The sequence below is a fragment of the Oncorhynchus keta genome, chromosome 33 (assembly GCF_023373465.1).
Source record: "Oncorhynchus keta strain PuntledgeMale-10-30-2019 chromosome 33, Oket_V2, whole genome shotgun sequence".
NCBI classification, from domain to species: Eukaryota; Metazoa; Chordata; class Actinopteri; order Salmoniformes; family Salmonidae; genus Oncorhynchus; species Oncorhynchus keta.
In genome coordinates this window covers 8,535,025-8,548,143 of record NC_068453.1, presented here as the reverse complement: position 1 = coordinate 8,548,143, position 13,119 = coordinate 8,535,025, and the positions used below count along the sequence as shown (strand labels likewise).

Sequence of the window (13,119 nt, the reverse complement as noted above, 5' to 3'; positions counted from 1 at the left end):
AATCTGACTTTGTCCATGAGAAGAAGATTTCGTATGATTATTTTAAGCATTAGTGTTAAATAGTCAAAAAAGTTCATTATTAATAGCTTCCCTTTTTTTAAGATATCAATGCCAAACGTAACATGGTTCATTATGGTAATGTCTTTGATGACCTTAAAAAGATTCAAGTTGAATGGCCATTGTAGAGTGGATTTACAGAGGATTTAAATGGATACAAAGTCTGATTTCCTGATTTTATCAGTAACAGCCATCTTTTAACCAGTCCCTTAAGTGGGCCTACATACCGAATATGGTGTTATTTGGACTGGACTTTTGTTATTTGGTGTTATGTGGTTCAAAGGTTTTCAAAATGGAGGGAAATCTACCCTGACGGACCTTACGGGTCTTTGAGGTAAATTTGTTCAGCACGAAGAAAAACACCTACATACAAAGTTTCAAGTCTCTAGCTCATAGCTTTCTCTGTGAAACCCTAATTAAAATATAAATATAAGCTACTTATTTTAAACATGGGCTAAACTGAGGGGAAAGCCAGACCGAACAGGTGGAATTTTAGTCTGCTTTTGAAGGTGGTGATGGAGTCGTGGGTGGCCGGGGGGGAGAGAGTTCCAGAATTTGGGGAGCAGTGATACTGAATACCTGGTCCCCCAATCTTTGTTTTAGGGATGGTGAGTAGTCCTGTGTCAGGGGAGAGGAGGCAGCGGAAAGGCATGTGTGTATGGAGGAGGTCGGCAAGGTATGAGGAGGCAAGGCTATGGAGGGCCTTGTAGGTGAGGAGTAATGCATCATCTGACTGGGAGCCAGTGATGGTAGTGCAAAGTGAGGGGTGGTGTGTTCCGAGGGTTTGGTGTGTGAGAGGACCCTGGCAGCGGAGTTCTGGACATACTGGAGCCCGTAGTAGTCCAGACTAAAGGTCTTCACGGGTCCACCCGAACCTGAAATGTTCACTTTTTCCTTGGGTCCAGGTCGGGTCCTTGTTTGTCATCGGTGCATTCATAAAGTATTCAGATCCTTTGACTTTTTCCACATTTTGTTACCTTACAGTCTTATTCTAAAATTGATTAAATGTATGTTTTTCCTCATCAATCTACACACATAATGACAAAGCAAAAACTGAAATAACTTATTTATAAAAGTATTCAGACCCTTTGCTATGAGACTCGAAATGGAGCTCAGAGGCATCCTGTTTCCATTGATCATCCTTGAGATGTTTCAACAACTTGATTGGAGTCCACCTGGGATAAATGCTATTGATTGGACATAATTTGAAAAGGCACACACCTATCTATATAAGATCCCACAGTTGACAGTGCATGTCGGAGCAAAAACCAAGCCATGAGGTCAAAGGAATTGTCTGTAGAGCTCCGAGACAGGATTGTGTTGAGACACAGCTCTCGGGAACGGTACCAAAACATTTCTGCAGCATTTCTGCATCCCCAAGAACACAGTGGCCTCCATGATTCTTAAATGGAAGAATGGCCATCCAGCCAAAACTGAGCAATCGGGGGAGAAGGGCCTTGGTCAGGGAGGTGACTCTGACAGAGCTCCAGAGTTCCTCTGTGGAGATGGGAGAACCTTCCAGAAGGACAACCATCTCTGCAGCACTCCACCAATCAAGCCTTTATGGTAGAGTGGCCAGGAAGCCACTCCTCAGGAAAAGGCACATGACAGCCCGCTTGAGATTGCCAATGGACTCTCAGACCACGAGAAACAAGATTCTCTGGTCTGATGAAACAAGATTGGCCTTAATGCGCCTGGAGGAAACGTTACACCATCCGTAAGATGAAGCATGGTGGTGGCAGCATCATATTGTGGGGATGTTTTTCAGCAGCACGGACTGGGAGACTAGTCAGGATCGAGGAAGGATGAACGGAGCAAAGTACAGAGAGATCCTTGATGAAAACCTGCTCCAGGGCAATCAGGGCCTCAGACTGGGGCGAAGGTTCACCTTCCAACAGGACAAGGACCCTAAGCACACAGCCGAGACAATGTAGAAGTGGCTTTGGGACAAGTCTCTGAATGTCCTTGAGTGGCCCAGCCATAGCTCGGACTTGAACCCGATTGAACATCTCTGGAGAGACCTGAAAATAGCTGTGTAGCAATGCTCTCCATTCAACCTGACAGAGCTTGAGAGGATCTGCAGAGACTAATGGGAAAAACTCCCCAAATACAGGTGTACCCAAGAAAACTTGAGGCTGCAATCGCTGCCAAAGGTGCTTCAACAGAGGTTTGAGTAGAATACTTATGTAAATGTGATATTTACATTTTTATTTTTTTAATACATTTGCATAAATTTCTAAAAACCTGTGTTTTGCTTTGTCATTATGGGGTACTGTGTGTAGATTGATGAGGGGAAAAAACATTTGAATCAATTTTACAATAAGGCTGTGGGAAAAGTCAAAGGGTCTGAATACTTTCTGAATACACTGTATGTAACCACAGCTCTGCATAGCCTGTAAGATATTTATTTTTACACCAATAAGGTGAATTTATTGACTTATAGAAGGCCTAGCCAACATATTAAGGTCTATTTGTCCACGGGTTCATTCAGGTTCGGGCACCCCCTTTAAAAAATGATCGGGCCCGTACGGTTCCTCGGTTTTGGACCCGAGAAGACCTCTAGTCCAGACGTGATGTACCAAGTGATGGTGGAAGAAGGCGGATTTGGTGATATATTTTATGTGGGGCTCAAAGGAGAGAGTGGGACCAGACCACAGATGATGGGCAGATGGAACAGCCATTGATGGACATTACGAGGTCTCCCACTTTCTTGAGGAGAGCCTTGGGAGCCAGCAGCATGACCTGTTTTATTACTGTTGAGTTTGAGTAGATTGGATGTCATCCAGTTTTCATATCCTTGATATTTGATCAGAGACGGGGTAGAGAGATGAGGCGGGTTTGGTGTGGAGTTATCCGCATAGCAGTGGATGTTGAGACCATAGTGGCAGATGATCGGGCTCAGGGGAAGCATGGAAATAATGAAAAGCAGAGGTTCGAGGATGGAGCCTTGAGGCACTCCTTAGAGCAGCCTTTTCAAAATAGCTACAGTATTTTTCTTACAACAATACTTTCTAGCTGCAGAGGGGGAGCTGAGCCTGCCCTTACAAAAAAATATTGCCGTTGTGAAAGTGCAGTGACTGCAGTCGACTGGTATTTTGGACGCAGTAATTGCAGAATAACAGCAGTGTACTGCTATTGAACTGCAGTTATACTGCACTTACACTGCAAAATTACTGCAGTAAAAAAACAGTGTTATTTTGAACATAGTGTTATTTGCAATATACTGTACTGCAGTTATACTGCACTCTAACTGCAGTTATACGTCAGTGTACTGCAGTTATAATGCATTCTGATGGTAATTTTTTTGTTGTAATGGTGTCAATGATAAAATACAGGCCCCACTGAATACACTCTACTTAGCCCAGAGTGGAAATCAGGAATAGTTTCACCTATTGCACTCATATAGGACCCTGATGCTAATTTTAACTTCACACAGACACCTACACACAGTCAGCCAGAAGCAGGGTTGAGCTGCCTACTGACTGACCATTGCCAAATAATTGTTAAATATAGGTTGTGGTAGAGGCATGAAGGCATTCTCTGTGGTTCTCATTCTCTGTGGCCCTCTGATTTGATATTTATTCAACTGGTCCAATCATTCAGAGCTTCACATGCTACTCAGAACTAGGGCATTCTGATATTTCTGACTTGCTAACTGGTTGAACGTGGTATGTGTATAACAATAACCATTTTCCTAGTTCCGACAAGAACGTAAATGCGGCAAAAGTCAAGACTGCCATGACACTGTTGACCTGCAGGGATGGAAGACTGCCCTGCTCCACAGGCCTAGATTAATACCATGGCAAAGAATAGACTGACTGCCAAGGCATAGTAATCTTCTTACTCTCACCTCTCTCTCTCTCTCTCTGTATCACTCTCTCTCTCTCTTTGTCTCTCCCCCCTCTCAATTCAATTCAAATGACTTTATTGGCCTGGGAAACATATGTTTACACTGCCTCCCTCTTTCCCCCTCACTCCCTGTCTTTATCTGGCACACAGCACTCCATAATGTATCAACTGTTTAGTCTTCCATGTGGTTGGTGGCACTGTCACTTCTAAAACCAAATTTAAAGAGCATTCTAGCGTTGTACTTCTACAATAGCGCTGAAGGCCAAGGAACGTCCTGTTTCGTGATTGGACCCCGCATTTTGATTGATCGCACTGTCATTCCATATATCGTCCCCGATAGGACAGAACACAGAAGTTCTCTCCCACTTTTCTCCGTGACGTCAGGGAAGGACAAATTAATTTATTGCGAGGACGTTCGGCCTCTGTGAGCCGCCGGTTGCAGTAGGAGTGGAGGCGCCATTTTAAGACACCGAGAGAGTGAGTGGAGTACTATGAAATATCTTAACAAAATTCGAATTTAAAATGTTACAGTAGAAGGGAATGTTAAGGCTTGTCTTTACTATAATGCTGTGTTTAGGACGTTTAGAATGTTTTATGTTGCTAGCTTGTCTTGTGCAACTGTTCCACCTTGGGAAAGCTAGCTAATCATTTGCTCACTAGCTAGTATTAGTGAGCTTGCTAAATAAGTTAGCTAGTTAACGTAATTTAGCTAACTAGCCAGAAGCCGAAATAGCTCGTTAGTTAACACCAACAATAACATGATGGAATACGGTTTGCATTTCCATTCCCTGTTATCTGGATGTCAAACTATAGCTACATATTCACGTGACATTCCGACCCCCTTCCTATCCTGCTCTGTGTCAGCTGAGCTGTGTTACTGCTGATCGTGTTTCTATAGCAAGGTACTGTAGTGAGCTAGCTTGCTAACATTCGCTTTCATTCTACAGCCCGGTTTTGGCCATCATGTATCCGACCACACTGACACAGTTGTCCCGGGCTAATCCCTTCAACGCCCCGCTCTTCTCCCTCCAAGAAACCGAGGAGCCCAAACAGAGCCGCAACCTCGCTGCCGCAGCAATCGCTGGTAAAACCAATGTTCTGCATGCTAACTAGCTAACAAGTACAGTTAGCATGTAGCTAGCTAGCGAGCAAGTACGCAGCCAACTGAATCGATGATGATGAGACGAGATACCAATTTTATTAATGTGATATTTAATAGATATCAACATGTGTTATTTATTAGATACGACTTGTGTGCTGGTCAAACTGTTAACGCTATCTATCCACTGTCATTAAATGTGGAATGTCAAAGACAGGCTAGGCCTTGTCTATGGAGGGCATGGAAGGGCAAATGTAAACTTTGAAATATGCCACAGGTATCTGAACTGAATTCATGTCTTCCCTCAATCGCTGTTTAAAACTAAGGTGAGAGGCCCCTAACTCAAAAGGGCAAAGTAGTAGTTAGGCGAATGTCTGTGTATTGCTTTCCAGCACACCAGCCGGCTAATGATATGCGTCTGACCCCTAGACGGGGGCATTTAATTGGTTCTCAATTCGGATAAGTTTGACGATTTTTGTCTAGATTTAGGATCACTTGAAATGCTATCCTTTTTGTAACGTAAAGCATGGCCTTCAACCACCCCTCAGTTATATTCGGACCATTGCAATATTATTGCTTTTTTTCATTGTCGCTTGAAACATTTCTATGGAATGTTTTTACGGTTTAGCCAACCTAGTTCTAAAGGTGACATATTTGGGTCAGGCTTTTGGTTAGTTTTAGAGCTTGCTGGCCAGTGTCCTCTTTTTATAGCCTTAACACTGTGCTGGTTGGTTGATTAGTTATACAGCTAGTCTGCTCTACTAGTACATTGCCTGTTGCACAAGAGTCTGCCCTCACAGGCAGTAAATGTTCCACATGTGCATGGCTTTTTGCACCTTTGACATTGGCCTATGCAGACTACATAGGACAGGACACACAATTAAGCTCTACTTGTATTTGCCCTTTAGCCTAGTGAAGATGCAGTTTGCTTTTACTTATTACCACTTTTCTAATGAACAACATCAAGTCCCCATTTTGAAAGTATTGCCTGACTCTTTCTTCAGAGGGAGACAGCTGTGAGTTCGGCTCACGGAAGTATTTACTCCTCTGTGGGTTTGGTGGCATCATCAGCTGTGGCACCACACATGCTGCCCTAGTGCCCCTCGATCTGGTCAAATGCAGAATGCAGGTCTGTCTAACCTTGTGGCCTGGTGCCACTTAAAACCCAACACGCTAACATGTTTTTGTTGTCTGAAATGCATTAATTTGCATGGGAGAATGGATGTATCAAGCAGCCCGGTTTTGTGCAGTGGAATCATTGTCATTGTTCAACCTCATGTTTTATCCCACCTGATCACCTGATTTTTAAAAATTGTTTTCGAATGACCCACATCGCATGGTAAGTGTGTGATTCACAATCACCAGTGTTCCTGAACCTCACTGCCTGCTACCATTCCCCTTCTCAATCCAAAGCTGAAGGACTTGTAGGTCACTGAAAGGTCAGGAGTGACAATGGGAAAATGTTTTGAGAGATTTCACCCTGCTATTTATAACATGATCAAAGTACAGCTGTGCATGGCTAGAATTTAGCCTATGGCTTTATTAAGTTAGTCCAAAGGCCCATGTAATTTACACCTCAATGGAATTATTCCTATCTTTAAATTGACTAAAGTATAAATGATGCATGTATTTATGCAAGCTATATGTATTTTAGCTAATTATGCAGCTCATGCTTCAACAATATTAGATTTTTTTGTAAAACCTTTTAGACATTCTCAAGTTAGAAATCACACTTTAAAAAAAAAAAATTTTTAACCCTGTTTTATGATTACTTCATCAAATGAGTGAAATAAATCCTGGGTATATAATAATCAATTTAAAATCACAAGCAGAGGTCAGTTTCAATTCAGGAAGTACACTAAACTGATTCTTAAATTTAAAATAAATGCATCAGAGAAGCATTGGGGTAAATTGGAATGTCAGTTAACTTCCTGAATTGAAAATGAATTTACCTGAACCCTGATTCACAAGTGTTTGAAATTTTAACTGGCTCATTCCCTGGTGTGTTATAATGTAACGGTGGCATGTTTGTTGGTGATTATTGTCCTGTGTTGCATGTGTCGTGACTGCATGTTGGGCATGTATTGTTGTTTTTCTGCTGCAGACTCTGCAGATGTGAGCTGTGAGTTTGGCTCGACAAAGTATTATGCCCTGTGTGGCTTTGGGGGTATCCTGAGCTGCGGCCTCACACACACAGCTGTTGTACCCCTCGACCTTGTCAAGTGCCGCATCCAGGTTTGTGGTACCCCCTGTAGCTGTCTGCTGTGTGAAGGCCTCCATAGCTCCTTAAAGGAAAGGTGCCCAATCCCAAATGTACCCTTAATTCCTATGCACTTGAATAGATGAAGAAAACATTTGGTGGGAAAACTAGATTTGTGATTGGGTGGAAGATTCCTGTAGATTAGCAGACATTAGATAAATCACTAGCTATAACTAGTCATGTTAATCTGGATAACCCCCTAGTTCACAACCTGTAACCTAGCTAGTTAAAAAAAAAACACATGGCCTTGAAACCTTAGATAAAATGACCTAGATTTCAGCCCATAGGTCTCTTATCTAGTCTACCCACATTGTTCCTTTGACTCTCTGCTAATCAATAGTTTTTTCTTCCTTAGGTGGACCCTGACAAGTACAAGAGCATTGGCAAAGGCTTCTCCCTCACACTGAAGGAGGATGGAGCCCGAGGGCTGGCTAAGGGCTGGGCCCCTACATTCATCGGCTACTCCATGCAGGGTCTCTGCAAGTTTGGCTTCTATGAGATGTTCAAGATTTTCTACAGCGACATGCTTGGCGAGGTCAGTCAGGGGTAGTAACCAATGTGGGTAGAAACTAACACGGTTGGATTCCCTGGTTTACAGTGTTTTAAAGGGACTCGTTCACCAACCAACAATCATAAATGACATGCTAGTTAGCAGGCGCTTTTATCCAAGTACAGTACAATGAGTGCTTACATTGACTAATCCCTGCGTGACTTTGGTGTTGCTAGCCCACACAGGACCACAACTGACTTCGCCCCCTCTCATCTAACAGGAGAACACCTACCTGTGGAGGACATCCCTGTACCTGGCTGCGTCTGCCAGTGCAGAGTTCTTCGCTGATATTGCCCTGGCCCCCATGGAGGCGTGTAAAGTGCGTATCCAGACCTGCCCCGGCTACGCCAACAACCTCAGACAGTGTGCTCCCAAGATGTTCGCAGAGGAGGGAGTATGGGCGTGAGTAGATTGTGTTTGTGGTGGTCTATTAGTTTTTGTTTTGGAGACTGTATAACCCGGGAAAGTATTCAACCCTGCTCATGGACAGTTACGACGTGTATGCTTTTGTTCCTACACTAGGTGAAACAAATCTGATACAACTTGTAGCCTTGATTACATTAATTGGGTGTTTCTTGGCTGGTATGGAACATAAGCCTAGAGAAGTTATTCTTGCTCTGCGTAGCTGATTTGAGGTTACCAAACACGCTCCTTAGATCCACCTCTGGAGGGCAGTCCTTTGCTGGTGCTGTTGTCTCTAAGTGCTGCAGCTCCAGCTTGGAGGCCCTCAATGGCTTTTTGGCTGTACAGTTGGAGGTGCTTGAGTCATTGGTGTGTGAGAGCAGTCTACCTGCCTCCCAGCACCTCTGCTGCACTGGCAACCCTCAGTTTCCCTGGTGGGCCCCTACCAGTGCAGCTATGCTGGGGGATGGACAATCCCATAGACCCTAATGTTATTTTCCAGGTTTGCGCTGGGATAGTCTAACAGTTTGTTCATCTTCTTTTACACTCTTGTCTGGTGAAAGTCAGTGCCTTGTTAGTGACCACCATATGCTTTCACCTATGGTTTCTGATCAGAGGGAACGAGAACTCTGATCTGCCTGCTTGGAACTGACATTCTTCCTTCTGTCTTTCTCTCCCTACCCCCTTCCTTTCTCTCAGGTTCTACAAGGGTGTGGTTCCCCTGTGGATGAGGCAGATCCCCTACACCATGATGAAGTTTGCCTGCTTTGAGAGGACCGTGGAGCTGCTCTACAAACATGTGGTGCCCAAACCCCGCGCTGAGTGCACAAAGGGCGAACAGCTGATCGTCACCTTCACTGCCGGCTACATCGGTGAGTAGTACCACAGGAAATAGGATGAAGTTGGCCCTAGGTCTAGTAGCTCACCTAGAGTCTGGTTTGTGTTGTCCTTGTAATAACTAAGGTTAGGATTGTGGGAAGCGTAATATGATCCTAGATCTGTGCCCAATTGCTGGAACTACCCAGAGAAACTGGGATGGTATTCATTAGTGCACACCATAGCAAAATGTTTTGCGAAGGAAAATTGAAATAAGCATTTCTTATTGTGCATGTACAGGTAGTTGTCCCTCCCTGTTTCAATCAGTTTTCTTCCATTTGGGGACTAGCAAAGATGACCCAGGCTTCTGTTTGATGGTATTGTAGGCCTATTTTGGATTGTGTGCTGAGCATTTGTTTGTCCCCTGCAGCTGGTGTGTTCTGTGCCATCGTGTCCCACCCAGCGGACTCAGTGGTGTCTGTACTGAACAAGGAGAGTGGCAGCACTGCTGCCCAAGTGCTCAAGAAGCTCGGACCTAAAGGTGAGTGGACAACCGTAGGGCTTGTCTTACTTAGGAAATGCATCCTTCCTAAAAGTTATCACGGATGTGATTTGTGAAACTGATTTGGTACCTCAGGTTACTTTATCCAATCAAATCCTCTCTGATTACTGGGTGAGGGGGGTAGATGGGTGTGATTTATTTAATGTCCCAATTCCAACAACACGCTCCTTAGATCCACCTCTGGAGGGCGCTCCTGTGCTGTTGCTGCATAGTCAACTGAATTATGTTTTATTTTTTTCTCTCTTGCATATAGAACTGTCCAACATTGGGTGTTTGGCCCGCTCAAAGAAACAATAAAGCAGATGTAATTTATTTATAAACTTCCAACAAACACCTCCCCTAAACATCCCTTCTCCCATTCTCTCCCCCTCTAAGGTGTGTGGAAGGGCCTGGTTGCCCGTATCATCATGATCGGTACCCTGACGGCCCTGCAGTGGTTCATCTACGACTCCGTGAAGGTCTACTTCCGCCTGCCCCGTCCCCCTCCCCCCGAGATGCCAGAGTCCCTCAAGAAGAAGCTGGGGCTCACTGAGTAAAAAAAAAAGCCCACCTACACTCCAATCCCTTCACAACATCTCCGGGACCCCCCTCTCAACTCACACCTCACTACCCTGGCTGCAGCACACAGCTCTGTTTTCTATATTTATGTTCCTAAAGCAGCTGCTCCTCTCCAGGCCCAGGGCTGTTCCTTCCATGTATATTTAAGAGAAAGAGAGACCGGAAGGGAGGAATCCATGTTTGTTCCCCCTCTGCACTGAGGTTTAGGAGAATATATGTACTGTAGAAACATGGTCTGGTTTTATTGAATCATGTCCATTAGTTATGTGGAAATGATATAATTATTTAAATAAATTGATTCCTCTGAAACATGTCCGGTTTTAATTCTTGAAGTTTTCCACTAATTAAAATAATTTGGGTATTGGGGTACTTAAGCAATAAGGCACGAGGGGGTGTGGTATAAGGCCAATATACCACATAAGGATAACCCTTAGCCGTGGTCCCAAGGTGCCTTATTGTTATTATAAATGGGTTACCAGCGCAATTGGAGCAGTAAATGTTTTCTTACCTGTTGTATACGGTCTGTTATAAACTGGGTGGTTCGAGCCCTGAATGCTGATTGACTGACAGCTGTGGTGTATCAGACTACACCACTGGTATGACAAATTTGTTTTTACATGTCTAATTACGCTGGTAACCAGTTTATAATAGCAATAAGGCACCTCTGTGATTTATGGTATATGGCTGATATACCGTGGCTAGGGGCTGTATCCAGGCACTCCAAAATGTGTCGTGCATAAGAACAGTCCTTAGCTGTGGTATATTGGCCTTACACCACACCCCCTCGTGCCTTATTGCTTAAATATACTATGGATGTCAGCCAATCAGCATTCAGGGCTTGAACCACCCAGTTTATAATATACAGCCCTTATTTTACATGTTTCTAAAATTCCCTAAGGGAAAAATGAATGGTACAAAAAATGACATAATTTCCTTGTTTGACCGCTAGGTTGTGGGTATTATGTGGGGCTCTACCCTCAAATAGAAACAGGTGCAGGATTTGTTTCCGATCTCTATATGAACACTAGAGGGAGCTATATACTATGTACAGCGTTTGTCAGAATGGCACTCTATTCCTTAAACAATTATTCTCCCTAGTCATGCTCTAATCTGATGACTCTCTTGATAGAGGATCACCCCATTTATAAAAAATGCATCCTATCAGAAAAACAAAGTTGCCCGCGTCATTCTGTCTTGTAAAATGGGTGCAGGGCTAGGAGGTGAGCAGAACTGCCTAAGCCTCTGGGGAATCTAATGTATCTCGCATGCGGCACAATGAACCCGAGGCATCACATCGACGGCCTCCCAGTGTTAATTGGACGGAATTGTGACTCAGTAACCATGTCATTATAATCCATTTGGTTGCTCTTAATAATGGGGTTTTCACATTTCCGTTCTCTGAAAGCAGCAGACACAATAGAAGCAATGTTTCCAGGAAATGAAATGTGGGTTGTGTTTGCGTACCTGGAGCTCAGGTCTGCTGAGGTTGGGGGGGTGGTCATGGAATATGGATTCCCATTTCTCTGTAACCCCTTGGTGACCTCTGTATAACCTGGTAACCATTGTGTGCTTTCAAATAGTAATGACTCAGATGTACTCGGCTGCTACTGCAGTTTGAAAAAACAGGGGGGTGTTGCTGAGCATGGAATATTCTCCCAAAATGTGTGAAATTCAGAAATGTCTGTACAAATATTGATATCATGGTATGAATTATTCATTCAGTCAGTAATTTTGACATTTCTTAACTATATTACTTTTGGTGTTATGTAGCCCAATGTATCATGTCTACACTTGTTTCATCCATTAGTCCTGGGAAGTACATAGCAAGTCTAAATACCACCTCAAGCAACATAACATTCCAGAGATTCTCAGTACTGCTATAGATAACTAGCTATCCGTTCAAGTTGGATTAGTTGTATGTACAGGATACATAATAATAAAATCCAAGGACGTAACGTAATGGCTCGGTAAAATAGAATAAACAAACATTTCCTCAAATGAACATCATCTTGTTGTGTAAACTCTAAAAGAATAGCTGCTGATGGGGGCAAGCTCGGTCTGCTATTTTTACCCTGGTCTCTAATATATATCACTGTGGACTACTGAGGTGGCGGCAGCTGCAGCCCATCAGTGTAGGTTCTCCCAATCCCCAGAGAGACAGGCCTGCCAATGTTTTTCCACTTCTAACTTCTGTGTTTTTTTTAATAATGCAACTGAAGATAAAACTGAAGATCCAATGCGGAACTGAAGACTACTACTATAAGGTAGCACTTTGGAAAAAGATTTGTAACACAAGATATTGGAAATAGTCTAAGCCTGCCCTGGTGATATTGGAACTATTTTCTATCGGGCACTTATCGCTGTCTCTTCATGATTTGACGGCACCACAGCTGACCACAGGACAGGAAACAGTTCATATTAACATCCTTTCTCCTCTGTGTTGTGCGCATGTGTGAATGTGTGTGCGGTCATGCAGAAGTGTGTGTCCCCACTCCATTGTGTTTCTGTCCTTGTGCTGGTTTTGTGGAGGTCACTCTGAAACAGGAGCCTGTGTCACAAAAGCTGGGTTGAGTTTAAGGGGTGGGCTGAGCATGAGTCTTGTGTAGCCGAAATGACACCGTGTTCCCCATGTAGGGAAGCCATGGCCTCATGGGCCTTTGTCATGTGTAGTATGAAGGTTAATAACAAACAATGAGTTACTGTTTGGGAAACTTGAGGTAAAACTTGAGGTGTATCATGTGACTATTGTTTTTCTTATTGACTATTATTCACAAGTGATGATATATATAGTTTACATTTACATTTAAGTCATTTAGCAGACGCTCTTATCCAGAGCGACTTACAAATTGGTGCATTCACCTTATGACATCCAGTGGAACAGCCACTTTACAATAGTGCATCTAAATCTTTTAAGGGGGGGGGGGGTGAGAAGGATTACTTTATCCTATCCTAGGTATTCCTTAAAG

The 13,119-nt window shown here is 43.5% G+C and overlaps 1 protein-coding gene and 1 non-coding gene across 3 annotated transcripts; both read left to right on the top strand.

The window, feature by feature from the left end:
- The first annotated feature begins 4,225 nt into the window (after positions 1-4,225).
- Positions 4,226-10,466, top strand: LOC118366156 (phosphate carrier protein, mitochondrial-like). 2 transcript variants are annotated; one of them, XM_035748603.1, is made up of 8 exons: positions 4,226-4,383; positions 4,854-4,990; positions 7,110-7,240; positions 7,621-7,800; positions 8,036-8,217; positions 8,917-9,089; positions 9,464-9,574; positions 9,971-10,466. In XM_035748603.1, the coding sequence occupies exons 2-8, from the start codon at positions 4,870-4,872 to the stop codon at positions 10,129-10,131; spliced, it is 1,059 nt and encodes a 352-aa protein (XP_035604496.1). In that variant the 5' UTR covers positions 4,226-4,383; positions 4,854-4,869; the 3' UTR covers positions 10,132-10,466. The 2 variants fall into 2 exon arrangements, with proteins under 2 accessions (XP_035604496.1, XP_035604497.1); XM_035748604.1 differs by lacking the exon at positions 7,110-7,240 and adding an exon at positions 6,010-6,134 and having other exon boundaries at positions 4,227-4,383.
- LOC118366438 (small nucleolar RNA SNORA53) lies at positions 8,458-8,692 on the top strand. Its single transcript, XR_004821951.1, has one exon. It is a non-coding gene; the product is annotated as a small nucleolar RNA SNORA53 (small nucleolar RNA).
- Positions 10,467-13,119: the final 2,653 nt, after the last annotated feature.